The sequence below is a fragment of the Geotrypetes seraphini genome, chromosome 10, assembly GCF_902459505.1.
Source record: "Geotrypetes seraphini chromosome 10, aGeoSer1.1, whole genome shotgun sequence".
Taxonomy (NCBI): Eukaryota; Metazoa; Chordata; class Amphibia; order Gymnophiona; family Dermophiidae; genus Geotrypetes; species Geotrypetes seraphini.
In genome coordinates, this window is record NC_047093.1 from 9,119,357 (window position 1) to 9,146,591 (window position 27,235).

The following is a 27,235-nucleotide window of genomic DNA, read 5'->3' on the forward strand; positions in this document are numbered from 1 at the left end:
TGTGACATATTTGAACGTCTCGATCATGTCTCCCCTCTCTCTGCGTTCCTCGAGTGAGTACAGCTGCAACTTACCCAGTCGTTCCTCATACGGGAGATCCTTGAGTCCTGAGACCATCCTGGTGGCCATTCGCTGAACCAACTCAACTCTCCGCACACCTTTTTGATAATGTGGCCTCCAGAATTGTACACAGTATTCCAGATGGGGTCTCACCATAGAACTGTACAACGGCATTATGACCTCGAGCTTACGGGCTGACGAAAACTTCTACGGATACAGTCCACGATTTGTCTAGCCCTGGATGACGCTTTCTCCACTTGATTGGCAGTCTTCATGTCTTCGCTAATGATCACCCCCAAGTCACGTTCTGCTACAGTCCTTGCTAGGATCTCACCATTTAGGGTGTAAGTCCTGCATGGATTTTTGCCGCCAAGGTGCATGACTTTGCATTTTTTGGCATTGAAACTTAGTTGCCAAGTCTTTGACCAATGCTCCAGCAGGAGTAGGTCCTGCGTCATACTGTCGGGCCCATTGCGCCTATTTTTTTTTGAAGGCCGCCTAAATTTTTAGAGGCGCCTTCTTACTGAATCGCGCTTTCCTGATAGGCGCCTAGGTTTCAATCAGTGCTGATTAAAAAGCTTAATTCATCTTGTATTCAATTTAGATAGGCGCCTCTCTAGCTGAGTGCCTCCGAAATAGGTGCCTAACTGGTTACAGAATTTGGGCCTAAGTGACTTCCCCCAGGGTCACAAGGAGCTGTGCTATGGTACAATCCCTGAATTCTTCAAAAATAAAATGTTGTCGTTACCAACCAGTAAGAGCATTGCGTTCTGAAAATGCTATACAGAAGCTGAAACCGTTAATTGTCAAAGAGGCGGGTCAGGTTTTTCCTGAATGCGGTGCAGTTTGTCTCCTTCCTGATTGCTTCTGGGAGGCCATTCCAGGTTTTTACACCAGATAAGTTAGCCTAGAGTGGAAAATTTGCTTGTAGTGGAGGTATTTTGTGGATGGCAGGTTTAGTTGAATTCTGTTAAGGATTCTTCTTGATGTCGACCAAGCAAAATATGTGGAAACCAATGCAGTGACCTTTTCATGTGCAGGAGTAAAATTGTGGAATTCTCTGGTAGGGCAAATTCGGAAATGCAGCGATAGGGGGGCATTTGTAAAGTTACTTAAAACACAATTATCTGTCAATGCCTTCTTTTACCAAGTCGATATTCCTTGTCTGCTGGTTTCCTGAAAGAATCAAATCCTTCTGCTTGTTTTAATTTGTGTTTGAAAGCTGTCTTGTTTTAAATCTAATCTAATCTTTGATTTTTTTATACTGATTCATCCCAACAGGAGGCTCGACTCGGTTAACAAAATATTAATAAAATTATACTATATTATATTATTGTCCCTTGATACTTCAATTTTGGAGATCCATTTGGGATCAGGTGAACAACGTAATGGATAATCCAGTGGTACTTACGTATGATACTGCTATTTGGCACTTTGATGAGAGCTAAAAGCCAAATATCATCTCACAATAACAAACTTCTCTTTATTATGACAAGCTTATTTTAAGGAATTGGAAAAACTGGGATCGATTGAACTATACCTTTTGGTGGGAGTCTCTCTGTCACGTCTTTAAAATGGAATGTATTATGGCTATACAACAGGGACATTATAAGAAGTTTCTGAAAATTTGGGAGCCGTTGACAAAATTTTGCAGAGTGATGGTTGATTTTGCCCTTTGATCATGCACGTCCAGGGTGGGTGGGTGGGTAGCAGGGGAGTTGGAATATATTTTTTAATTCTTTGAGTGCAATTTTTGAATGAGTTTGGGGGGGGTGATATATCTACAATTTTGATTGAATTTAAGTGCTTTTATAATGTAATATGATTGTATAATATGTTGCACTTATTTATGGTTTCAAAATGAAAAAAGATATTTAATAAAATAAAATAAAATTATACAGGAGATTAGAACAGAAACTATATCTTTTAGGCCAGAATTTTATCTTTTATGATTCTTTGAAAAAGAAGGATCATTAGTAAATTTCTGAAATAAATGTCTTCAGTACTTTACGAAAAGTGGGTAGATGAGAGAGAACTCGAATTATAGAAGGAATCTCATTCCAAACTTTTCCGAATAAAAAAGGAAAATGATCGACAAAAATTGGCCATACTTTTAATTCCTTTAACACTTTTGTAAACCGTTTTGGTTTAGAACATTTTAAAATAAATAAATTGAATCCAGTTCCCCTACTCTCAGGCCACAGCACTAACCACTAGAGCTCCTCCGCCCGACCTGTGCCTTGTTTGCGCCTCCTTAACCCAGGCCCTGTGTGACAAGATTTAAAGTCACAATAACCAAGATAAGTCAGAAAATAACCAAACTCCAACAAAATGAGGAAGGGTATAGAAGTCCTGTGTAGAAGAGACCAGGTGAAGATCCCTGAAATTTCCCCCATTTAAGCCAATACGGATGGAGCCTAAAATGAATGCTGAAAAAGTAAAAAATGGACTCTGACTAACAAACTCTAACAAACTGTCAGCTCTGAAAGACACTTCTGCTTTCTTGAAGGAAAGGTCAACCACAAAACACAGCTGGAAAGGAAGACACAGAAATTGATGTAAGAAATTCATCAAGAAACTGGGCTGTGCAGCGTAAGAACAAGGGATGTAAGGAAGTAAAAACTAACTACAGAGCTAAAAACCATTAGGCCAGGTGCTCGGAGGTGGGGCTTGGTATATTAACAGGACATTTCGGGGAAATCAGGGTAGAATTAAGAAATCATAAGGGGTGTGGTAACACAGTATCACTCATAACCAATCATTAGATTAATAAATTAGATAATAAATATGATTAACCAATGAAAATGTGAAATGTAACATGCATCAAGGTGGGCCAGAGCTGTCAGAGTCCTATAAAAGAAGGCTCCCAGGACCAGAGCTTCAGAACTCTTTGGAAGTTCTTCATCAGTCTGGCCAGCCTGATGTATGCTCTATCACTCTGTATGCTGTGTGATTTGTTCCTGTAAGCTACCATTTGATTATTAAACTCATAATGTTTGAACCAGCATAAAGGGAGTCGAGTGGTCTGTCTGTGAAGGCCTAGGGTCTTGAAAAACCATGCGACCCAGACTGCAGCGTTCACATAACTCCAAGGAGGAAAGCCTCAGAACCCCACTGCGGCGTTCTCCGCGCTCAGGTACACTTCTTATCGGCATAAAAACTTTCACGAGGGGAGGGGGAGTTTAAAAATTAAACTTCACTAAGAAATTTTTCACAGACGTTCACAAGACTTCTTTGACATCGATTCACAGAAATTCACGTACTTTCTCGCCTACGCATTTTAGGCGTTTTAACCGATTTAGAATCCCCTCCTTTAGTTTTTGCCTTTTATGTTTAACTTTCCTTTATTCATTGTGGTTCTTCCCATTTTCCTCCGTGTTTCAGTATGTCCGTTGTATGTCATTGTCTGAGTTTAATTAGGTTCATCATGTATGTTATTTTTATTTATTTATCACTTATATCCTAAGTGGTTTACATCATATTTCCCGAACCGTCCCGGCGGGCTCAAACTCTATCTAGTGTACCTGGGGCAATGAGGGGATTAAGTGGCTTGCCCAGGGTCACAAGGAGCAGCGAGGGATTTGAACCCACAGCCTCAGGGTGCCGAGGCTATAGCTCTAACCCCTGCGCCACACACTCCCACCTTCCTCTTCCCCTTTTTTTAATCATTGTACATCACCTAGAAGTTTTCATAGGCGATTAAGCAAATAAATTTTAAATGAAACAAAAGCTACTTTTCCTTATAATGTGTGGAATAGACTTCCAAAACTTCTCTCTTCAAGTGTTCAAATTGGCAGAGCCTCAGTCCACCCGACGATGGCCAGGGTTTCACGGTGAAAACACCGCTGCCTCTCAGACCTTCAGACTTTTTTCTACATGTCATGGAAATGGGTGTAAGATGAAATGTACAAAATGGTCCGATACCGTCCTTGAGGCAGTGGTGTTTTCACTGTGAAACCCTGGCGATCGTCGGGTGGACTGAGACTCTGCAGATTGAACACTTAAAAGGAATGTTTTGGAAGTGCATTATAAAGAAAAGTAGCTTTTGTAAAAAAATTTCCTAATGAAGTTAATTTTAAAACCCCCCAGAAATATAAGGAAATTCTTCTTTATGGAGAGGGTGGTGGATGCCTGGAATGCGCTCCTGAGAGGTGGTGGAGAGGAAAACGGTGACAAGAGTTCAAAAAAGCATGGGATGAACACAGAGGATCTAGAATCAGAAAATAATATTAAAGATTGAACTAAGGCCAGTACTGGGCAGACTTGCATGGTCTGTGTCTATATATGGCCGTTTGGGGGAGGATGGGCTGGGGAGGGCTTCAATGGCAGGGAGGGTGTAGATCAGGAGTGGGCAACTCCAGTCCTCAAGGGCCGGAATCCAGTCGGATTTTCAGGATTTCCCCAATGAATATGCATGACATCTATTTGCATGCACTGCTTTTAATGCATATTCATTGGGGAAATCCCGAAAACCCAAACGGATTCCGGCCCTCGAGGACCGGAGTTGCCCACCCCTGGTGTAGATGGACTGGAGTGAGCTTTGACGGAGACTTCAGTTGTTGGAACCTAAGAACAGTACTGGGCTTTGGATTCTTGTCCAGAAATAGCTAAGAAGAAAATTAAATTGAATCAAGTTAGGCAGACTGGCTGGACCATTCGGGTCTTTATCTGCCATCATCTACTATGTTACCTGAGTGCAGACTGCCTTAGTGGGGTTCTGAGGCTTTGCTTCTGGTGTTATGTGAAGGGTGCAGCCTGTGTCATATGTTTTTGTTGGAATCTGGTAATTTCCTGATTTATCTTAGGAATTAAAGTCAAATATTTATTCTGTCATGTTCCACCTCCCAGATCCTCCCTAGTGCCCACTTGTTCTGATGGGTGATCACATCAAAATCTGACCTTTGATCACCATCTTCATCCATCCTGTCTGACTCCTTCACACTCTCCTCCTCATCCGTTCAGAAGCATTTGTGATGGCTTACGCTAATTACATCTTTTCATTAAGGGTCTGAAGAGCTCCAGAAATGGTGAAAGCTCCCAGCTGAATCCGTGTGGGCAAGATGCCTTACCTTAATAATTCCCCCTAGGGGAAGAGGCACATCTTTCTCTGGCAATTTCCTTATTTCCCTGGAGGGCTACAAGGTGATTCCAGGGAACACCTGGCAAGAAAAGATAGCTCAGAGTGGCTGACAGCAGAGCACACATTTTTTTAAAAAAAAAGTCTATAAAATTGGATAAAAGATTATTCAGTACTAGAGAAATCTCTAGTGGGAAGAGGTTGGGGGCTTTCTTCTGATAAGTAACAGCTCCCCTAGGCCTTCAAATCCAATTACGCACACAACCAGCTGCCTCTCCCTCTCAAGGACCCCACTAACCTAATTAGAAAACAGAGCTTTAAGTGCTGGAGTTCAGACATTAAAGATACAGAAACCCCCTTTAAGAGCCAGATTTATGGGATAAAGGGCAGATTCCTAGAACATTTGCATCCTTATCTCTTGGAAGAGACTGTCATGTGAAGACAGTCAGATACTTTACTTTTAAACTCAGCTGGTCTCAATTTCAAAAAGTTAATGTTTGCATTTTCCTGAACTGCTACGAGACAGAAAGATGTCAGAAAGAGACTGCTCGAGAACTTTTGAAAATGTATCGGAAAGATTTTACAATGCCCTCTGGCTGATATTGGAACAGTTGGGAATATATTTTATATTATGAGAGGCTTAATGAGGGAGATTTAGATTAGTTTCTGCTAACATGCATTGATGTTTCTTCATTTTTAAGGGCCCAAAGTGCAAAAAACTCCAGCGTGAGGGGCAAGAGGGCACATTTCATAGCGCAAGAATGGTGCAGAAAACTAGCCTCCCAATGCTCAAAGCAAATGGGATGCAAATTTTGTATGCACTAGTAAAGAAAAAAGCAAGGGAAAAAACGTGACCGATGCATACGAGCGCGAGTGGCGCTTCCCGCAAAACTTCTCTGCAAGAACACTTCAGCAGTTTAAATTTATTTAAAAATTTATATACCGTATAAATCCTATATTGTTTATATAATAACAATCATAAATATTAGACAACTAGTCTTTAAGCCCATTACATTAACAGGTGCTAGAATAGATGTGTGTGTCTGTCTATCTTTCTTTCTGCCTCTCTCTTTCCTTGGCTGTCCAGCAGCACCCCTTCCCTGCTCCCCCTGTCCAGCAGCAGCCCTTCTCTCTTTGTTTAACCTCCCCCCTGTCCAGCAGCACCTCTTCCCTGCTCCCCCTGTCCAGCAGTAGCCCTTCTCCCTTCCTTTTACCTTCTCCCCTGTCCAGCAGCACCTCTTCCCTGCTCTCCCTGTCCAGCAGTAGCCCTTCTTCCTACCTTTTACCTTCTCCCCTGTCCAGCAGCACCTCTTCCCTGCTCCCCCTGTCCAGCAGCAGCCCTTCTCCCTTTGTTTAACCTCTCCCCTGTCCAGCACCACCCCTTCCCTGCTCCCCCTGTCCAGCAGCAGCCCTTCTCCCTTTGTTTAACCTCCCCCCTGTCCAGCTGCCCCCTTTCCCTGGCCCCCTGCCTGCCTGTATTTCTCTATTGTGCCATGCCTGCCTGCTCTGTGGCCCCCTTCTGTCCCCCCCCCCACAGAGCAAAGCATGATTGCTGTCTGCCCCCCAGAACACCCTCTCCCCCTCCACTTCTTACGCGCACGACACCCTCCTGCCATTCCTGAGTCAAACCGCTGAATTCACTGCACACGCCCCAAGCCGCCCCACGCACCACAATTGGAATGTGGTCACGAACACACACATCACGGCAGCAGGGATCACAAAACCCTAAGCGCACATGCGTGTTTAGGGTTTTATTATAGAGGATACATACATGTTCAATACGTAAAAAACTTTGGTATAAGATCCAGAATAGATATCTATCTAATAAAGCATTTGTAGGTAATTACATCACACAATATCTCATCATAAGAAAGCATTTACAAACAATTGCATTTTCTTGAAACCCAACCTAAGTGCGCACAAGCGCAGAACCCCTGGCAAGGCATTTCGAAGCTTTACACACACACCCCCCCCCCACTAACAACATAGCATCGCCAATCCCAGAGTGAGAAATTGTCATCTTGCCACACAAACATAATTTCATACTATTTTCCGATCTCAAACTCCTTCTGGATTGATAAATTTAGAAAAATCTTTACAAAACAGTGGGAGATGTGGGGTACGATATCTGATGTACTAGCTCCAAAATTTTAAAATGCATTCTTTGTTGGATTGGCAACCAGAGCAACTGTTTTAGGGTCACACCAGGAAAACAGGCGCCAAAGCACGTTCTCGCCTCCAGCTTTATTCGGGTTCGCAGACACTTTTTTTTTCTCACTTGTCAGCACTACAGGCTGTATGGGTTACTTTCTCCTTTCAAGAGATGTGAGACTAAACGATTTGCTTTTTTTCTCTGTGAGGATTTTTTTTTTTAATGAGGTATTTACCATTTCTTCTTCATTTTCTCTAATTGCAATTCTAACCTAATCTATACTAATAAAACCCTAAGCGCACATGCGCACTTAGGACAGCATGATCCCTGCCACCGTGGTCCCTGGGTCTGTGCCGAATTTCATTTTATAGAATACGGAGGCAGGGAATACGCTGGCAGGGAACACGCCGGCGACTCTCCCCTCCCACCCTCACTCACTGCCAGAGAAACCGCTGCCGCTGCTGATTCGGAACGGAAGGGGGGCACAGGCACCCCTGCCGGCATCTATTTCTCCCCCTCCTCCCTCTCACCTGCTCACCCACCCACAGCGTTTAACTGAAAAGCGCTGCGCCATGCTGCCGCCGGCCTCGCCATCTTCTCTCCACTGTGGCCCACCCTCTGACAACTTCCTGTTTCCGCTAGGGCTGGCCGCAGTGGAGAAAAGACACCGAGGCCAGCAACAACGCGGTGCAGCGCTTTTCTTTGAGGCAAGTAGATTTCTGTGGGGCATATGGACAGGGGGAGCACGGAAGGGGTGCTGCTGGACGGGGGGGAGGGGAAATAAGGGAAAAGGGCTACTGCAGGACAGGGGGAGCAAGCAAGGGGTGGATGCACAGGGAAGGGGGGAATGTTGCTACTGCTGCTGTACAGGGAAGTGGGGGGGAATGCTGCTGCTGCACAGGGAAGGGGGGGCAATGCTGCTGCATTTAGAGCACTGGTCTTTGACCGGAGGGCTGCCGCGTGAGCGGACTGCTGGGCACGATGGACCAATTGTCTGACCCAGCAATCGTTCTTTTGGGAGGATGGACTAATTAAATGACTAAAAAATAAATAAATTGTAGCCTGGTGCCATGTTGTGTAGGGATTTGTACGTTAGCATCAAGTCCTTAAAGACGCAACATATGGTTATGGGTAGCCAGTGGGCTGATGAAAGAGCCTGGGATACGGGATTCTTCTTCAGTGCTGAATTTTCAAGCAGGCATAAAAATGAGCTCAATTAAAAAGAACAATGGGGATTTTGGTGCATATGAGAGAATGTTTACAGGCAAGATTTTATAGCTGAGAAATGTTTGTCCCTGCCAACGCTTACATGCAGAATAAGTTTGCCGCGTTTGCATAGATGTGCATTCATACTTTCGGTTTGCTGGACAGGTGCGCAGAACGGCTCTGCACAGAGTTTGTGGTCCGATTTGAGATTGTAACGGTTTGTGCGCAGGTTCCGAGGCCGAGCCCAAATTGCGCTGATCACAAAACGTGCAGGGTCAAATCGGTGCCTATGTACGGGTTCATTTCTAACTGCGGTGCCCATGGCTTTCATTTTTATGCCAACCCACCTCTGTGCATTGCTCACACAATGTGGCCGCCATTAGCACCCAAAACGTTTGTGCATGTATCCAGTCTCCTACTGCCTGTTACGGCACAAGTTATGCACACGATTTGTTTACTGCCATCACTGCAGAACATTTTCTTGCTGATCTTGCAGAAGTCATGCTCAGCCACTGGCATGTGGTTTTACTGCTTGACTTTCTGCATTGATCTCTCACACAGCAAAACCTCCAGGGGACAGGGAAAATATCTATAGAACCTGTGTGTAAGTGTGTGCCTTTTGGCCTTCACATTTGAGCAACCGTGAGCCCGCGCAAGAGAGGGCTGCTTGGAATGCATCTTCATGTCAGGTCGCTTTCAGCTTTGTTACTAGGAATCATTAGAAAAGGGTTGGCAAACAAGACTAAGAATGTGATAATGTCTCTGTATTGCTCAATGGTGCGACCTCACCTGGAGAATTGCGCTCAGCTCTGGTCTCCTTATCTCAAAAAAGATAATAGCTGCACTCGAAAAGGTTCAAAAAAGGGCGACCAAGATAAATGGTGTGTAACAAATGATGGGCTGCATCCGTAGGGGTTTAGTCAGCAGAAAACCTGAAGTCATAATGCCACTGTACAGATCCATGGTGAGACCTCATCTCGAGTATTGTGTTCAATTCTGGAGACCACACTACCGGAAAGATGTGTTGAGAATTGAGTCGGTTCAGTGAATGGCTACCAGGATGGTCTTGGGGCTCAGGGATCTCACGTATGAGGAAAGGCTAAAAAAATTGCGGATGTACTCACTGGAAGAGCGAAGAGAGAGGGGGGACATGATTGAGACCTTTAAGTATATCACGGAGCGCATAGAGGTGAAAGATGATATCTTCAGTCTTACAGGGCCCTCGGTAACCAGAGGACACTCGCTGAAAATCAGGGGAGGGAAATTTCAAGGTGATGCTAGGAAGTACTTCTTCACTGAAAGGGTGGTAGATCATTGGAACGAGCTGCCTCAGCGGGTGATTGAGGCCAGCAGCGTGTTAGATTTCAAGAGAAAATGGGATATTCACGTGGGATCTATAGGGGAGTAAAAGTCAGGAAGTAGGTCATTGGTATGGGCAGACTCGATGGGCTATGGCCCTTTTCTGCCGTCAATTTCTATGTTTCTATAACTCCAAGTTTAGTTAAAATTTGATAAAATCGCTTTTTCATAAGTTCAATACAAATTGCGACTTACAATAATAAACAGCTCTCGTATGAGGAAAGACTAAAACGGTTAGGGCTCTTCAGTTTGGAAAAGAGACAGCTGAGGGGAGAAATGATTGAAGTCTACAAAATCCTGAGTGGAGTAGAATGGCTACAAGTGGATCGATTTTTCACTCTGTCAAAAATTACAAAGACTAGGGGACACTCAATGAAGTTAAACATAGAAATATAGAAATAGACGGCAAATAAGGGCTATGACCCATCTAGTCTGCCCACCCTAATGACCCTCCCCTACCTTTGCTTAGTGAATAGAACCCACGTGTCGATCCCATTTGGCCTTAAAATCAGGCACGCTGCTGGCCTCAATCACCTGCAGTGGAAGACTATACAGAGTACTACTTTTAAAACCAATAGGAGGAAATATTTTTACACTCAGACAATAGTTAAGCTCTGGAACGTGTTGCCAGAGAATGTGGTAAGAGTGGTTAATGTAGCTGGTTTAAAAAAAAAAAAAAAAAAAGGTTTGGACAAGTTCCTGGAGGAAAAGTCCACAGTCTGCTATCCACTGCTTGCCCTGGATCTGGGGTTCCGGAATCTTGCTTGGATTGGCCTCCTGGAAGACGGGATACTGGTCTGATCTAGTAAGGCTATTCTGATGTTCTCTCACCTCGTTGGGTTAGCAGTGTCCCCTTGCTAACTTTTAGCTAGTTCGCCTCAGCAGCTGTGATGCATAGTGTTTGTGAGTTAAAGGGGGATGTTACACGCTACACGCATGACTTGGAAAAAAGTACATATCAGAAAAATCTTAGCTGCTCTGTAACACACAGCCAATAGATGCATGTTCCAGAAACCGCCTACATTGTTAACGCAGCACAAAGCACATGCAAGCTAACACAGACAGATGGCTTTACCACAGCTGCAGCAGTATCCATGGCCAGCGAGGTCCAGCTGAGTATCAAAGTCACCAGGGCACCACCCAGCATCCTGAAAGAGAAACGCATCCACTGGTCACATAATCCAGGCCAAGATCCACAAGGTTATGAGGGAAAGCATCCAGCCCCCCTCAGATTTTGCCGTTAGGTGCATGAATTCTAAAAAGATGGAGCCCTGGAGCAGGATGCGGAATTTTAGCAGCTCCGATCATGGCTCCGAGACCAATGCATGTTATTTTGGTCAGGCCACTGAATCTTTCCGCATTCTGTTCCAGTCCCAGCTACGGCACACGTCACTCCACTGAGGCCAACGTCCACGTGCTTCAGCTGTAAATCACCAGCTCTCCAGATGACTTTAGGCACGTCTGAATTTTCCCCAGCCTTCATTTTACAGGGCTATAATTAGCTAACCATGGACTCAGGGACCGCTACTGTGAAACAAGCCAAAAGAATTCCGTGGCTACACATTTAAGCATTAAGGATGCAAATTACTGGTGCATTAAAAAAAAAAAAAAAAAAAAAGTGTTGATAATTCACACGGCACTGCGAAATGCCTCCTTCCTGGTCAGTATATAAGCGGTGACAATCCCTGGTCTCTAGTGGCACTTCATTCACTCTCCCCCTCCCCCGACAACAGCAATGCCCACTTGCTCCTGCCTCGGGCGCTAGCACCTGACCCTGCGCAGTGCATCCTGGGATGTGCCAAGTGGGGTTGGTCTACCAAACAAGGGAAGCTTTGGCTTATTTGGTAGACTCCGTTCAAATTACCTGGCATTTTTATTGAAAAGTTTGAGGGGGCGAGGGCCTCTAGACTACTGTAGACGTTGTGTGTTGGGGGCGGGGAGGGAGGTCCAATGCAGGAGGCTATCTAGAGCAAGGGGGCTCTCCATGCCGCCTCAGACCTGGTAGGTTGCTCATGCAGTAGCCATTGGCGTTACCGCTCCACATTGCTGGAGGTTAAGCAGCCGAGACCTTAACATGTTACTGCGACGAGTGCCGATGTCGACTGTGTGAGTTAATTTCAGCACAGGAACCCTTTCTATATCCAGTTGCCATTAATAAGCAGATAAACTACTCGTTAACCGGGTATTTCTGCCTGCGGTGACTTTCTGCATCAGCCCCTCGGACTGGGAAGCCTCTGAAATGCTCCAAGAACTTTCCAGAACTATAATTGCCCATTTGCATCACATAACAGTCTATCGCCATGAAAGGAGCTGATCAGATCTACGCGGTGACCCTTGGACTCAGAAATAGAAGTCCCTCGGTCCAATTATAATGCTAAACTTGAGGAACTGCTGAGCTGCTGCATATTAATTAGCAGACAGATTTGCAGGATCCCCTTCCCCAGGTCTTTGTAGCTGGTGCTAATTTCTCAGCTCTGGCCGTTCCTGAATTATTGATAGAAGTCAGTCAGCTCTTGGATTAATAGGGGTGGGTGTTTTTTTTTGTTTTTTTTTTAAATCATCCTTTTCAGTAATCAGCCAGCTTGTCTCCAGTCCATCTTGGCGTTCGCACACATACACCACAGCCCCAGAGAAAATCAATGCGGCAGAGGAGTGAAGTTCTGTGAATGGCCGAGCACTTCCCTGGCAGAGCTGCCTTCAGGTCTTGAGTGCACACAGGGCAGAGTGTGGCTTTTTCCCTCTGCTAAGGTAATGCGTCTGATCCACTGCCTTTCTGTGGTACAACAGAAGCCGTTTTGCATTTATTGCTTGCCGACACTCCCTCTCAATCCGGGTTTTATACCTGGGGCAACGGAGGGTAAAGTGACTTTCGCAGGGTCACAGGGAGCTGCCATGGGAATTGCGCCTGGTTCCCCTGGGCCACGCCTTTCATGCATCTCCTAGAAACCGCTGATCAATTGGACAATTATTCGGGTCCTCAAGCATTTTTCCCTATCTTTCCCGGTGGGTTCCCACTCTATCTAATGTACCTGGGGTAATGGGGATTAAGTGACCCCCTAAGCCTAACAAATACCAACCGAGTAACCCCGCCCAAGCTCTGCCTGCCCCTGACTCCACCTCCATAATAGTACTAACTGGAATGCAATTTTTTCCATCCATTTTTCATTTACACATAATATAATCTTATTAATACATAATGGTAACCACAAAATTTTAAAAAACCCACAAAGCACACAATCGCTGCTTGGCTGGCCCAGACCTTCTCTCCGACATCGGAATTGACGTCAGGGGAAGGCTTGAGGGTCGGCGGCGTGCAATCGCTGCACGCGCCTGGCTCTTCCCTGCCCAGAGTTGCGGCAGGTGATAATTAAATGGAGCTGGCAAGTGGCGGGGGGGAGGGGGGGGTGTGGCAGGGAGGAATTGGCGGTCAGCCTGTGTACCTCCAACAGGCCATCCTATGTAGCCCCTAGGGAACACATACCTTAGCTTGAGAAACACTGGTATAGAGAATGACACGGGGAAAAATTTTTCACGTCCCCGCAGACACTCAATTTCCCTGTCCCATCCCTGTAAATTTTCTCACTGTCCCTACCCCATTCCTGAAAGCTCTGCCTTAACCGCACAAGCCTCAAACACTTATGGTTTTAAAGTGTTTGAGGCTTGTGCAGACGAGGATGGAGCTTAGGCATTGGTGGAATGAGGCATTATGACATCACAATTCAAGCTCTAGAATGTTGCTACTTAGGATTTTAAAGGGTCTGAGGCTTGTGCAGATGAGGACGGAGCTTAGGCATTGGTGGAATGAGGCATTATGACATCATAATCTGAGCTCTAGAATGTTGCTACTTAGGATTTTTAAGTGTTTGAGGCTTGTGCAGATGAGGACAGAGCTTAGGCATTGGTGGAATGAGGCATTATGACATCATAATCTGAGCTCTAGAATGTTGCTACTTAGGATTTTCAAGTGTTTGAGGCTTGTGCAGATGAGGACGGAGCTTAGGCATTGGTGGAATGAGGCATTATGACATCACAATCTGAGCTCTAGAATGTTGCTACTTAGGATTTTAAAGCGTTTGAGGCTTGTGCAGATGAGGGCGGAGCTTAGGCATTGGTGGAATGAGGCATTATGACATCACAATCTGAGCTCTAGAATGATGCTACTTAGGGTTTTCAAGTGTTTGAGGCTTGTACAGATGAGGACATAGCTTGCAAGGATGGGGCAGGTACAAGAAAAGAACTCACGGGGATGGGATGGAAAAATGAGTTCCCGCAGGGGACAGGGAAAAATCTGTCACCGTGTCATTCTCTACTCTCACTGACTTAACCTACTGTTGGTTCTGCTGTTTGTAGGGTCAACTGTACAGCACCAAGACGGAGACAGTGGACAACCTTCCACATGCACCATCCTTGAATGTGTCCAGATGTTACCAGAGTGCAAGGACAGGGGAGGAAAAAATAACATTCAAAACACACCGCTTTGCACTTACACAATGAGAAGACACTTTGAGTGCTTGGCCAGAGCAAAGCAGGCTATGAGGCACGCAACCAGGTCTAGGATGAACAGCAGGAGATACGAAAGCCACCTGAAAAGAGACAGACAGTGTTAGAGGTCTCAACACACCAATGTACAGAACAGTCACTGGTCAGAGGGATAATCATCCGGCCAACCAGGGGAGTTCAATGAAGGTTAGGATATCTTTTACTGGGCTCGTGTAACAAGCACACAAGGCTAACAGTGCTTGGAGACAAGAGGGTCCCGCCTTCAGATGTGGTTTCAAAAATTCAGGTCCCTAAAGTTATTTTGGCCCTACAGAAGATAGCAGAATATGAAAATAATTCAGTTCTGCAGAAACGAGGGTAACTCTTGGGCTTCTGTACACCATGCCCGTCACTGCCGCTCCACAGCACATGTGTTGTCTTCACAATGCAGCAGTAGAGTTGTTATAGAAAAAGAGCAAACAAGACATTTTCAAAGAATGTTGTGAAAGCAGTTAGCTTAGCAGGATTTAAAAAAGATTTGGATAAATTTTCTAAAATAAAATTCCATTAGCCATTATTAAGATGGACTTTGGGAAAATCCACTGCTTATTCCTAGGGTAAGCAGAATAAAATCTGTTTTGCTCTTTGGGATCTTGCCAGATACTTGTGACTTGGGTTCGCCACTACTGGAAATGGTGAAGGGCAACTGGTCTGTCCCAGCATGGCAACTCTTTTGTAAGAAGGCCAGCTCTTTTCTTCCTGTTTTATTCCCAGCTTGGTCTCCCTGCTTACCTAGCTTTCAGGATGAGATGGGTGTGCTGTGCCATGGAGGGCACAAGGACAACTGAATTCCATTTCTTCTAACATAAAAAGAACAACCTTATGCTAATATATTTATTTTCAGGGATGAGTACAGAAAAGAGGGAAAGCCTTGCCCATAAATATAAATAGAGAAAGAACAGGCGGGCAAGTGAAGTTGTCCACTCAAACAATTCAAAACTTTAATGTGTGGATCTTGGTCCAACAAGGATCCTAATTTCGGCATAAAAAATAACGTCCTCAGGGGACGTTTTTTTAAATTTAAAGCCACATGAAACAATGGATCGATGAGCTCATTAAATGAAGATGCTGCTTGTGCAAAAATTCTCACTTGTGAAAAACGTCAAGAGCTTATTTGCTCTCCTGGAATTTTTGCTCCAGAACTAGTTTACGGTATTTTCTCTTATTTGTTTCATGTGGCTTTAAAAAAAAAAAAAAAAAAGTGTCCCCTGAGGAAGGCATTTTTAATGCCGAAACTAGGATCCTTATTGGGACCAAGATTAGGGTTACCAGATTTTTGTACGGAGAAACCCAGACACATGGCCCCGCCCTGTTCCATCTCTAACCCTGCCTTGTTCTGCCTCTAGCCCCGCCCCCCGCCTCATCTTTGTTTTCCAAACTCCAGGCCACGTCTAGAGATCTCCCAGCATGCACGGATGCATATGACATCATCCACACACTATCAGAGGCCCCTCCCCCAGCTGCAGCCGGGAAGTGGGGGGGGTTTCCAAAACCCGGACAAACTACCGGGTTTTGGAAAGTCCATCTGGGCACCCAGACAGTCCTCTAAAAAGAGAACATGTCCGGGTTTTCCCGGACTCTGGTAACCCTAAACAAGATCCACACATTAAAGATTTGAGTCGGCTGAGTGGACAACTTCACTTGCCGCCTGTTCTTTCTCTGTTTTCAGGGAGACAGGACTGGTTTCCTCATTTGACTTCTGTTTCGCAGCTGTTGGCTTGTTGTGTTAATTTCATTTTTTAACACCATAAAGAGAGAGGGGGAAAGGGAGCAGAGATGAAATGTAAGTGTAAGAGAGAGAAAGACAGTAAGACCTGGATTCTACAAATGGTGCCCTACTGCCATCTGACTTAATTGTTTTAATTGGTTTTAATTGGCATGGTAATTGACTGCGCCATTAAAAACCGATTACACCCTTGTTAAAAAAAAGTAGGCACCAGAATCACGCGTAAGCATGGCGCCTACGATCAAAGCAGGCATGGTTAGGGGCGGAGGTGACCTTTGGTACTGTTAGCCGCGATTCTCAGTCAAACTTAGGTGCTGGTATTGTAGGCCTAATCGTTTCTGTAGCCGTGATTCTGTAAATGGCGCCTACGTGTGACTGACTCGCGCAGAGCGCCGTTTTCGTAGCTGCCGCCCAGTGTAGGAAAGTGAAAACGAAGCAGGAGAAACAGACCAAGAAGCTGTAACCGGAGCCTGAGCACTTTATTTTCAGTGTATAAAACCTTAATGGACTGCAGAAACAGGTCAGTTACAACATTCATCCCAAAACGATTTTAATCAGATGGGACTGGCACAGAAAACAAGCAATTATTCTCCTTATTAAAGGCAAGTGATCTTATTTAGATGAGTCTTTGCAAGTGAACTGAGTGGGAAGCGATGGGAGACAGCAATTTGAAAAAAAAAAAGAAAAAGAGATAAAATCAAATGTCTCCAAGAACTGCAGCAGAACGGAGGGCAGAAGACATAGAGGGACAGCTGAAGAGTGAGCTCAGTGGCCTCTCTGCCTCCTGAGGGCCAAGGAATGAGCCCTGGTTGGGCTTTGGGCCAAGGCTATGAATCTGCCCAGTACTGAAGCTCATCCCCCGCTGGAGACATAAAACCCTGACCAAACCAGGATTAAACCTTCCCTTACACACATTTAGATTTAAAGGAGGAGCACGGCCTAGCTTCTCCACATAGACACTCTATTGGCACTGAAGAGACACCTCTCGGATATTTCCCTCCCTCCCCTCCCCCCACCAGAACCACATTAGTCTTCAATCTGATCGTTCACAAGTGCTCTGATGCTTACTGACTGTGTCTCTAATTAGTACAGCCCCCTCCCCCCCACCATACAATAAACTCTCAGCCCTCGTGTTCTGTAGTGTGCCCAGTCCCTGAACATACTGCACTATGCCCTGGACCAGGAGTAGGCAATTCCAGTCCTCGAGAGCCACAGGCAGGTCAGGTTTTCAGGATCTCCACAATAAATATGCATGAGATAGATTTGCATCTCAAGGAGGCGGTGCATGCAAATCCATCTCATACATATTCATGGTGGATATCCTGAAAACCTGACCTGGCACCGGCTCTCGAGGACCGGAATTGCCTCCCCCTGCCCTGGACCGACATGAAGTCCATGATGGCATTTCTTGTAGACTTCTTAGCTTACCGTCTCGCCCAAGACTAGAACATGATGTGCACATTTACATGCTCTAGCCTTGAAAATTGTACACGTATGTTATAGAATACTGGCAGTCATGCACCCAACTTAAGTATTTAACTAATCCTTAAATGACGCCAAGGAGCAATGATGGGTTTAACTGCAGTAAACTCCTATCCCATAAAGCTAGCATCTAAATTCTGTAGTAGGTGTACACGTGGGCAGGAACACGCCTCAGTGCCAACGCTTAGTAACATGCAATGATGCCTGCTATGGACCGGGCATTTTAAGTGGTCTTTTCACTAGTATGCTATAACGCCCACCATTTTGTGTACATTTTGACACCTAAATGCTGCTGATCTATACAGATTTGCCTGCCATGGGTCCAAAGCAAGCATGCCCACATTCGTGGGCTGGCATGGGCTGAGAGTAAAGGATTCTGAGCGGTTTACAGAACTGGGAAGCTGTCACATCACTCAGTACCGAGGTAGGTAGTGACATCACCCTACGTGGCACCTGAAATTGACATCACTTCCTGACCCTGGGACCGACTGAAGCCTATAAGGCCTCAACGAACAGAGACTTGGCTTTACTGACCGAACACGAGACGTGTTTCGGTGTATTACGCCCGCATCGGGTCAAACACCAGTGCTCGATTGTGAAACAGAATGAAAAATGGCATTTCTTGGCCATCAGAAGCAACTCTTTTGCAAATGTGTGAATACAATCTCAGTGTTCCGTGCCCAATGATGGGAAATTCCACCACCACAGCAGCATTCTATATCGGGCTCACGGGAAAGTGCTTTGTACTCACCGGTAGTATTCCACATAACTGGTCTTGCTGATCACATCTCCCAGGTTCATGCTGACGTTGCGCCAGACGGGCAACCCCGAGAGCTGCTCCACGATGTTGTCTGCCATCTGCTGCATGAACTTCAGAGACAGCACGTAGTCACCTCGCGTGGCAAAGATCTCATTCAGTCGTGCCAAATGCTGCTCCATGGCCACATTCATCTTCCGCGAGGTGGCTGAAATCTACAATGGAAGGCAAAATGCCAGAGGTTCAGGAGACAGAAAAAGAAACTGAAAAGCCAGGCAGCTCCGTCTGTCACTGACTACGTGGTGTTTATTGGTGGTTTTAAGAGTCAGTAAGGCCGTGACCTGCGTACATTTAGTGACATATGGGCAAAGTGGTGGAGCTATGTGGTCACCTGAAGACAAAACAGAACTACAGAATAAATACTCTACTGAGAGTTCATCCTCTCCCAATGCACCTTATTCCTACCCGCTAGTCTCCTCTGCTATTTAGGGCTCGAGGCCTCCATCTTTCCCATCTACACAAAGCTTTCCTAGTGCACCTTATTCTTGCCCTGCAGTACCACCGGTATAAAAAGTTACCTCCCCCCACCCCCGACACCTCCTACTGTAATTCCTGCCCTGCAGCACACCCTACTGTTCCAGAATTGAGACCCACACTCAAGCTTACCGTTTCACTTTATTCTTACTCCGTTAGTCCAGTATTTAATTTCAGCAAATTGTATGACATAACCTGCATTGTCCAGAAGCCATTCCCCATGCAACTCACTCCATGTAACATAGAAATATGATGGCAGATAAAGGCCAAATGGCCCATCCAGTCTGTCCATCCGCAGCATCCACTATCTCCTCCTCTCCCTATTGGCTAAGGCTCTTAACATTTGCATCTCCTCTCCCTATTGGCTAAGGCTCTTAACATTTACATCTCCTCTTCCTATAGGCTAAGGCTCTTTACACCTGCATTGTGAGGTCATAGAGCTTTATGGTTATAGAAACATGATGGCAGATAAAGGCCAAATGACCCATCCGCAGCATCCACTATCTCCTCCTCTCCCTATTGGCTAAGGCTCTTAACATTTGCATCTCCTCTTCCTATAGGCTAAGGCTCTTTCCACCTGCATTGTGAGGTCATAGAGCTTTATGGTTATAGAAACATGATGGCAGATAAAGGCCAAATGGCCCATCCGCAGCATCCACTATCTCCTCCTCTCCCTATTGGCTAAGGCTCTTAACATTTGCATCTCCTCTCCCTATTGGCTAAGGCTCTTAACATTTACATCTCCTCTTCCTATAGGCTAAGGCTCTTTACACCTGCATTGTGAGGTCATAGAGCTTTATGGTTATAGAAACATGATGGCAGATAAAGGCCAAATGACCCATCCGCAGCATCCACTATCTCCTCCTCTCCCTATTGGCTAAGGCTCTTAACATTTGCATCTCCTCTTCCTATAGGCTAAGGCTCTTTCCACCTGCATTGTGAGGTCATAGAGCTTTATGGTTATAGAAACATGATGGCAGATAAAGGCCAAATGACCCATCCGCAGCATCCACTATCTCCTCCTCTCCCTATTGGCTAAGGCTCTTAACATTTGCATCTCCTCTTCCTATAGGCTAAGGCTCTTTCCACCTGCATTGTGAGGTCATAGAGCTTTATGGTTATAGAAACATGATGGCAGATAAAGGCCAAATGGCCCATCCAGTCTGTCCATCTGCAGCATCCACTATCTCCTCCTCTCCCTATTGGCTAAGGCTCTTAACATTTGCATCTCCTCTTCCTATAGGCTAAGGCTCTTTCCACCTGCATTGTGAGGTCATAGAGCTTTATGGTTATAGAAACATGATGGCAGATAAAGGCCAAATGGCCCATCCGCAGCATCCACTATCTCCTCCTCTCCATATTGGTTAACGCTTTTAACATTTGCATCTCCTCTTCCTATTGGCTAAGGCTCTTTACACCTGCATTGTGAGGTCATAGAGCTTTATGGTTATAGAAACATGATGGCAGATAAAGGCCAAATGACCCATCCGCAGCATCCACTATCTCCTCCTCTCCGTATTGGCTAAGGCTCTTAACATTTGCATCTCCTCTTCCTATAGGCTAAGGCTCTTTCCACCTGCATTGTGAGGTCATAGAGCTTTATGGTTATAGAAACATGATGGCAGATAAAGGCCAAATGGCCCATCCGCAGCATCCACTATCTCCTCCTCTCCGTATTGGCTAAGGCTCTTAACATTTGCATCTCCTCTTCCTATAGGCTAAGGCTCTTTCCACCTGCATTGTGAGGTCATAGAGCATTATTATTATCAAGTTTCAAGTTTATTGTATATTTGATTGATTGCTTACTCAAATTTCTAAGCGATGAACATATCATTAAAATTATATACAATTAAGAGGGCAGCAAAACAAATAGACTAAAACATACGTAATGTAATAAGGACTAACAGTACAAATATGTTAAAACAAGAGGAAAGGAAGGGTAAGAAATACATATCGTTGATAGAAAAGAAGACAATTATGGTAAAAACCAATTGGGAGGGAATAAACAGTGAACCTTAGAGAGGTTACGAAGATGAAATGAAACTCTCAATCAAGCTTTTTTAGGTATCAAAAGCATCCTTGAAAAGAAAACTTTTCAGTTTGTTCTGAAATTTATCTAAATTATTTTCTTCTCTTAAGTAAATGGGGAGGGAGTTCCATGTTTGCGGAGCTGTAACAGAAAAAATAAAATGCCGCCATGTATTAATAATTTTAAGTGAAGGGATAACTAATAAATGTTGATCAATAGACCTCAGTAATCTGGTTGGGGTATAGGGAATCAATGATTTGTAGATGAAAGGCAAGTAGGCTTAGCTTATACTGTATACGATGCGCAACTGGGAGCCAGTGCGCTTTCTTAAGAAGGGGAGTGATGTGATCAAATTTCTTAGCTTTCATTATTATTTTATTGAAGCATTTTGAATGATCTGTAGACGTCTAATTTCATTTTGGGCTATTCCCTTGAGTAGGGCATTGCAATAATCAATTTTTGAGATAACCAAAGAGTGAATTATAAAGTTAAGAGATTTTGGACATAGAAATTTAGATACTGAACGGATTTGACGAAGTCTATAAAAAGTGGATTTAACAATATTACTAATGTGATTATGATAGATTAGTTTATCATCGAAGATAACCCTTAAAATCTTAACCCCTAAGATCTTAACCCCTGCATTGTGAGGTCATAGAGCTTTATGTCTCCCGTATGCTATGAAATAGATCAGCTCCGGGAGTACCTTTCAACTGCGGAGATTTTCTCATTACCAGAGGGCATGACGCTATCAATAAGATAAGTGCTGGTTTCCTACAAGAACATTTGAAGTATATGTTTGAATTATTGACTATTTAACTTATTTAACTTTAAAACTTAGACCAAGGATGTGCTTCTTTATGGCAACTGTATACTTGTCATAGAAGTTTCCCGGGAATATTCCTGGGAAACACTGAGGTCTTTTCCCCGTATTGTTTGTGAAACTAACTTTACAAAAGTCTCTGGTTTTTGAATTTATTATATGAATATCTTCTGATGGATATATTTTTTTTAGATATCCAGCTTGTATAAATTTGTTTTTGTCATATAGAAACATTGTAACATGATGGCAGATAAAGGCCAAATGGCCCATCCAGTCTGCCCATCCACAGTAACCATTATCTCTTCTTCTCTCTAAGAGATCCCACCAGCCTGCCCCACGCTTTCTTAAATTCAGACACAGTCCGTCTCCACCACCTCAACCGGGAGACTCTCATATGCATCTACCACCCTTTCTGTAAAAAATAATTTCCTTACAATACTCACAGGTCCTACCTTTTCATCCTATGCTCTCTCTTTTGCAGGCCTTGCCAAAGATCAGGTTTCCTCACGTTCCACTCCTTGCATGGAAAATGCTATATAATCGTATAATGAAATTAAAATGTTCTAACACCATAAATCTCTATGACCTCATAATGCAAGTGTTAAGAGCCTTAGCTTATAGAGAGAGGCGGAGATAGTGGATGGGCCATTTGGCCTTTACCTGCCATCATGTTTCTGTGTTTCTAAAGCTGAAGATGTCCGGGCATGGCTTCCATTTTTACACTCACAAGTGGAAGTCCGATGGTTTGCTCTGGCAAGCAAGTTTGATTCTCTATACAGTAAAACCTTGGTTTACGAGCATAATTTGTTCCGAAAACATGCTTGTAATCCAAAATACTCGTATATCAAAGCAAATTTCCCCTTAAGTAATAATGGAAACTCGGACGATTCGTTCCACAGCCCAAAAACTTTAATACAAAATACTGTACGGGCTCGTATTGCAAGATCTCGCTCATTGAGAACAGTCCTGCAGAGTCAGAGAGAGAAGAACCATCGGCTCAGTTGTGATGTGTGTATACTGTATGCACTTGTATTGCAAGACATTGTATGTATATCAAGTTAAAATTTAATAGAATGCTTTGCTTGTCTTACAAAACACTTGCAAACCAAGTTACTTGCAATCCAAGGTTTTACAGTATTTGCCATCTCTGGAAAACAAGGACACAGTCATAAGACCTTTATCCTGCCTTATTTAGGGCACCAGCTGCAAAGAAATCCTCAGGGCTGGCAGGAGACCTAGAGTGTAGAAGTCAGTGTACAGCTGTCCAGATCGAACACAGAGAATATTTGTGCCAGGTATCTTAGAGCCACAACACACAAACACACACATGCATACGTTTTGTATGTCTGCAAACATCTGTGTGCTTGTATGTGTACCTATCAGACTAGAGGACAGGGTGAGAATGATTATTTCCTCTTTCATTAGACCTGGCAGCTCCAGAATTACCGTGTGGTTGACACTAGGAAATGCAAGAACTGCAGATCAAAAGTTTCTTCCTTAGGCCCAAGGCTCCCAGCAAGAGCTGGTCCCTAAGACAGAGGCCAAAAGTTGATTTAGATCGTTCAGATAACTTTACATCTACTGCCAAATTAAGGAGGGCACATACTTTACATAAAGACAACATATGTACACGTGCTTTGACAGAAACGGCCTCCGAAAGCTATACCATCTCCATCAGCACAGAGGGACTTGTGTTTAAAGCTGTACCTGCTCCAAGGAGGACGCAGTGTACGCGCGCACATTTTAAAAAAGTGCGTGGCCTTGCTCCACCCAACTGCACACCTGTGCATAGTCTGTATCACATTTACAAGTGTGCATGCTCTTGCTGGCATGTGGAATTGAACACGTATGTTCATCTGTCCAATTGAAGCGGGTTGTATATGGTGAGAGACTTTTTACTCTCTCCATATTGGTTGCCAAATTGTTGTTGATTATTTTTCCAAAAGTTTTTGGCTGGAATAAATCAGAAGTTCTTCCTCTAAACGTTCATTGCCAAAAAGGGTTATTTGAAAAGTTCCCTTTTATCTGGAAGGAAGATGGAATAAAATATTTGGGTATTTGGGTAAAAACAACCTTGGAAGAGACGATGAAAGTAAATGAAAGATCTCTATTGTTAAAGGTCACGGAAATGTGTGAGTAATGGAACCCCTTATATCTGTCCTGGTGGGGGGGGGAGGGGGAGTCCAAACTGATGACGATATTGCCTGTGATTTGCTACCAAATGGGTAAGTTACCGGGTTTTTTTCAGGGGTCCTTTTATAAAAAAATAAATACTATTCTTACTAAATTTATTTGGCTGGGTAAAACAGCTAGAATTGCTTTAGTATCTTTACAAAAACCAATTGAGGCGGGTGGGGTAAATTTACCCATTTTCCCAACTTTAATAGTTTTTAAGCCCGTTACATTGACGGGTGCTAGAATAGATGTGTCTGTCTGTCTTTCTTTCTGTCTCTCTCTCTCTCTTTGGCCGCTGTCTTTCTTTCTGTCTCTCCTTGACCACTGTCTGTCTGTCTGTCTTTCTCTCTCTCTCTCTCCTTGGCCGCTGCCTATGTGTCTGTCTGTATTTCTGTCTCTTTCCCTCCCTTCCATTCCCTGCTTGCGCCCTGCTCCCCTTCCTTTGCCCTCCTCCTCCCTTCAGTCCACCCCACCCCCTCTCTGCGGTAGCGCCATCAGCCTCCAGTGCCATGGCAATGAATAAACAGATCCTCATCCTCGACCTGCCCAACGAACTCAAATTCAGAGGTAAGGGGTGGTAGGTTCGCCACTGGGCGGGCAGAGAGCGCGGCTCCTGCGAGCTGCAACGGTGCTCTGACCCAGAAGGGAGAGTGGAGCAGAGGAGAAGACCGGATATGTGTGCGACCAGGAAGCAGCAGTGGTTGTGGCCTTCCCTCCCCTGGCTCCGTGAGCTCGGTCGTCGCCGCCTATTTCTCTCCCCGGTGTCAGCTGGCGGTGGCAGGCTTCAGGTGTTCTGGCCTCCGCTACACCATTTTGAGAGTTCAATGCCCCTTTTTAGCTGCTGGAGCTGGTTCTCCGCTGGTGCTCTGCAGCTGTCCTGTCTGTCTGGCATCAAACCATCATGCGCACATGCGCCAAACTTTAACATTCCTCTGCTGGCCACGGAGTTACGGATCACGGAGGCAGGGATCACGCAGGTAGGAGTGCACATGCGCGCTTAGGGTTTTCTTATTAGTGATAAAATAAAATTGGAGTCCTTCGTGCCATTGTTGCTCCTTGTGACCCCGGGCAAGTTACTTATCTTTCCACTGTCCCAGGTATAAAACTTAGATTATGAGGCTACTAGGAACAGAGAAAACAGATGTCTGTTTCTATGTAATATGTATGAACTGTCCCCCCCCCCTCCCGTGGGTGGGTTTCTGAGAAGAACTTGAAAAGAAACATGTAAATTACTTTGCTTGTACCACAAGAGTGATATATCAAGAATTTAAGAATAATAAATCTGAAGGCAGCACCATTCAGCCAGTTTTTGGCTCCTGGGCACCATGCTCAAAGATCAACTGCTTTAACTATGCACTTCCAAAATTCCCAAGTGGCTCGGAAAAAGGCAGGATATAAATAACAAAAACAAAACACGTCTAGCTGAGTGGTCCTGGGATTCTCCATAATAAGCAGCAGTGCAGAACTGGGGCTGGGCTGACGTGATTCTGGGTGTTTATCACTGCTGCCACTGGGCCAGAGCTTTGTCAGGCTCCCAAAGACTCTGCAGTGACTAGACGGAGGAGGAGCCAGAATACACGGAATAAGATGCAGCAGAAGAATCTAAATGCGATTGTGACATCACCAAGTTTAAGAATGGCTGGAAAGGTTTCTGGGGATATGATGACATCACAGAGCTTAAGAATGGCAGGAACATTCTGATGACAGTGTGATGTCACAGAACCAGAGTACAGCAAAGAATAACAGGACTATTTTGGCATTACAAAATGTATGAATAGAGCGTCCTCCAAGAGATGGATTAGATTGTGTGCTAGCCTGACCAGAACACATCCAAAGGATTTGGAAAGGCATGTTTTGCCCCTAAAAGATGACAGTTTACATTCCGCATCACTGCTCTCCCCACAACTTCCTTACCAGCTCATCAACGCCAGCGAGGGTATGATTTGCATTTTCGAGGGAATATGTCAGCTGGTAGACTCCATCATTTGTTTCACTGTTTCCATAGAATCCAATCCCAATAGCAGCACTGGTGAACAAGGAAAAAAAAATGGGAAAAGAAATACAGGAGTTACTTTTATAAGACTTTGCTCTGCAACCTTAAAAATCCTCTTCTGCTCTCCATTGCTCATAGCTGGTTCTCTACATCTCTTCCCTGGGTGTCTCTCCATCTCTCACTCTGCAAAAGCCCTGGATTTAGGGCTCCTTTTACAAAGGTGCGCTAGCGTTTTCAGCGCATGCATATGATTAGCGCGCGTTAGCCGAAAAATTACCATCTGCTTAAAAGGAGGCGGTAGCGGCTAACATACCTTTGTGAAAGGAGCCCTTAGAGTCCAGATCCTATTTCAGCCTTGAATCTCAAAACTAGAAAATCAGGTTCTAGGGTAAAAACTCCCAGTGCATCTTTCCCCCTGTTTTCACAGTGAGTTCTTGAACAAAACTAATAGCAATCCTCAACCTCTTTAATTCTTTACGGGGCATGTTGAGACCCTTGACATTAAAGCTGCCCACTCTCAATATATCAGCTCCCATAACCTAATACTCCAAATCCACAACATTCCCCCTCTTCCCCCTACCCCCCACACCAACTCCATAAGCCCTTGCTGTTACCCCCTTCCCCTCCAGCCCCACTCCCACTGTAGGGTCATGAAATGGTTAAATGTTGTTTAAAATATTGCTCTGGCCTACATAGCTGAAAACAGTGTACAATCTATTGACCTCATCTGCCTGAAATGTATGTCCCTGCCTTACCACATTGTAAGCTAAATAGATAAGAGTTTGAGCCATGATGTATCCTGCCCTTCTGTACATGTAACATTTAGACCTGTAAGATTTAGATAAGCAGAGAAATGAGCTAGTTTCTTATAGGACTATAAGTTGTATCCCTGAACCTATCATAAGTGCTGGCTTAGGACCAATAATAATTGTAGAAAAGTTATAGAAGTAACAAATGAAAATTGTAGTTTTTGCATATATTAGTTTGCGTATGCTTAGTGAAAAGGGCATAAAAGTCCGTGCATTTCCTGTTTCTAATACTCTAGTAGGCAGGCTGTTAACTGCACTAGAGTCCAGCATGCTGTAATAAACCTCTTGTACTTTCTTCACGCCTCTGACTTTGTGTGTCCAAGTGACCTTTCACCACCACCTCCATATCTCTGCCATGACTTCGTGTGACCCCCACCAAAGCCCATGTCCCCATCCATCACCCCCCTCCCAGAAGATCCACCCATCAAACATGCATTTTGAACTGTACTGCTGTTTCGATGTGTTGTTTTTTGTTATAAATAAGCAATTACAAAAAAAAAAAAACACCAAAAAC

At 44.5% G+C, this 27,235-nt stretch overlaps 1 protein-coding gene across 2 annotated transcripts in view; it reads right to left on the bottom strand.

Moving 5' to 3' along the window:
* The window catches only part of TTYH2 (tweety family member 2), an 85,572-nt gene that overhangs the window by 25,892 nt on the left and 32,445 nt on the right, over nt 1–27,235 (bottom strand). For both annotated transcript variants that reach the window (XM_033961921.1, XM_033961920.1), the window contains exons 3-6: nt 25,834–25,945; nt 18,353–18,573; nt 14,342–14,437; nt 10,930–11,002 (exon numbers count right to left, since the gene is read on the bottom strand). In XM_033961921.1, the coding sequence (XP_033817812.1) occupies nt 10,930–11,002; nt 14,342–14,437; nt 18,353–18,573; nt 25,834–25,945 (502 nt within the window). The remainder of the gene's footprint in view (nt 1–10,929; nt 11,003–14,341; nt 14,438–18,352; nt 18,574–25,833; nt 25,946–27,235) is intronic.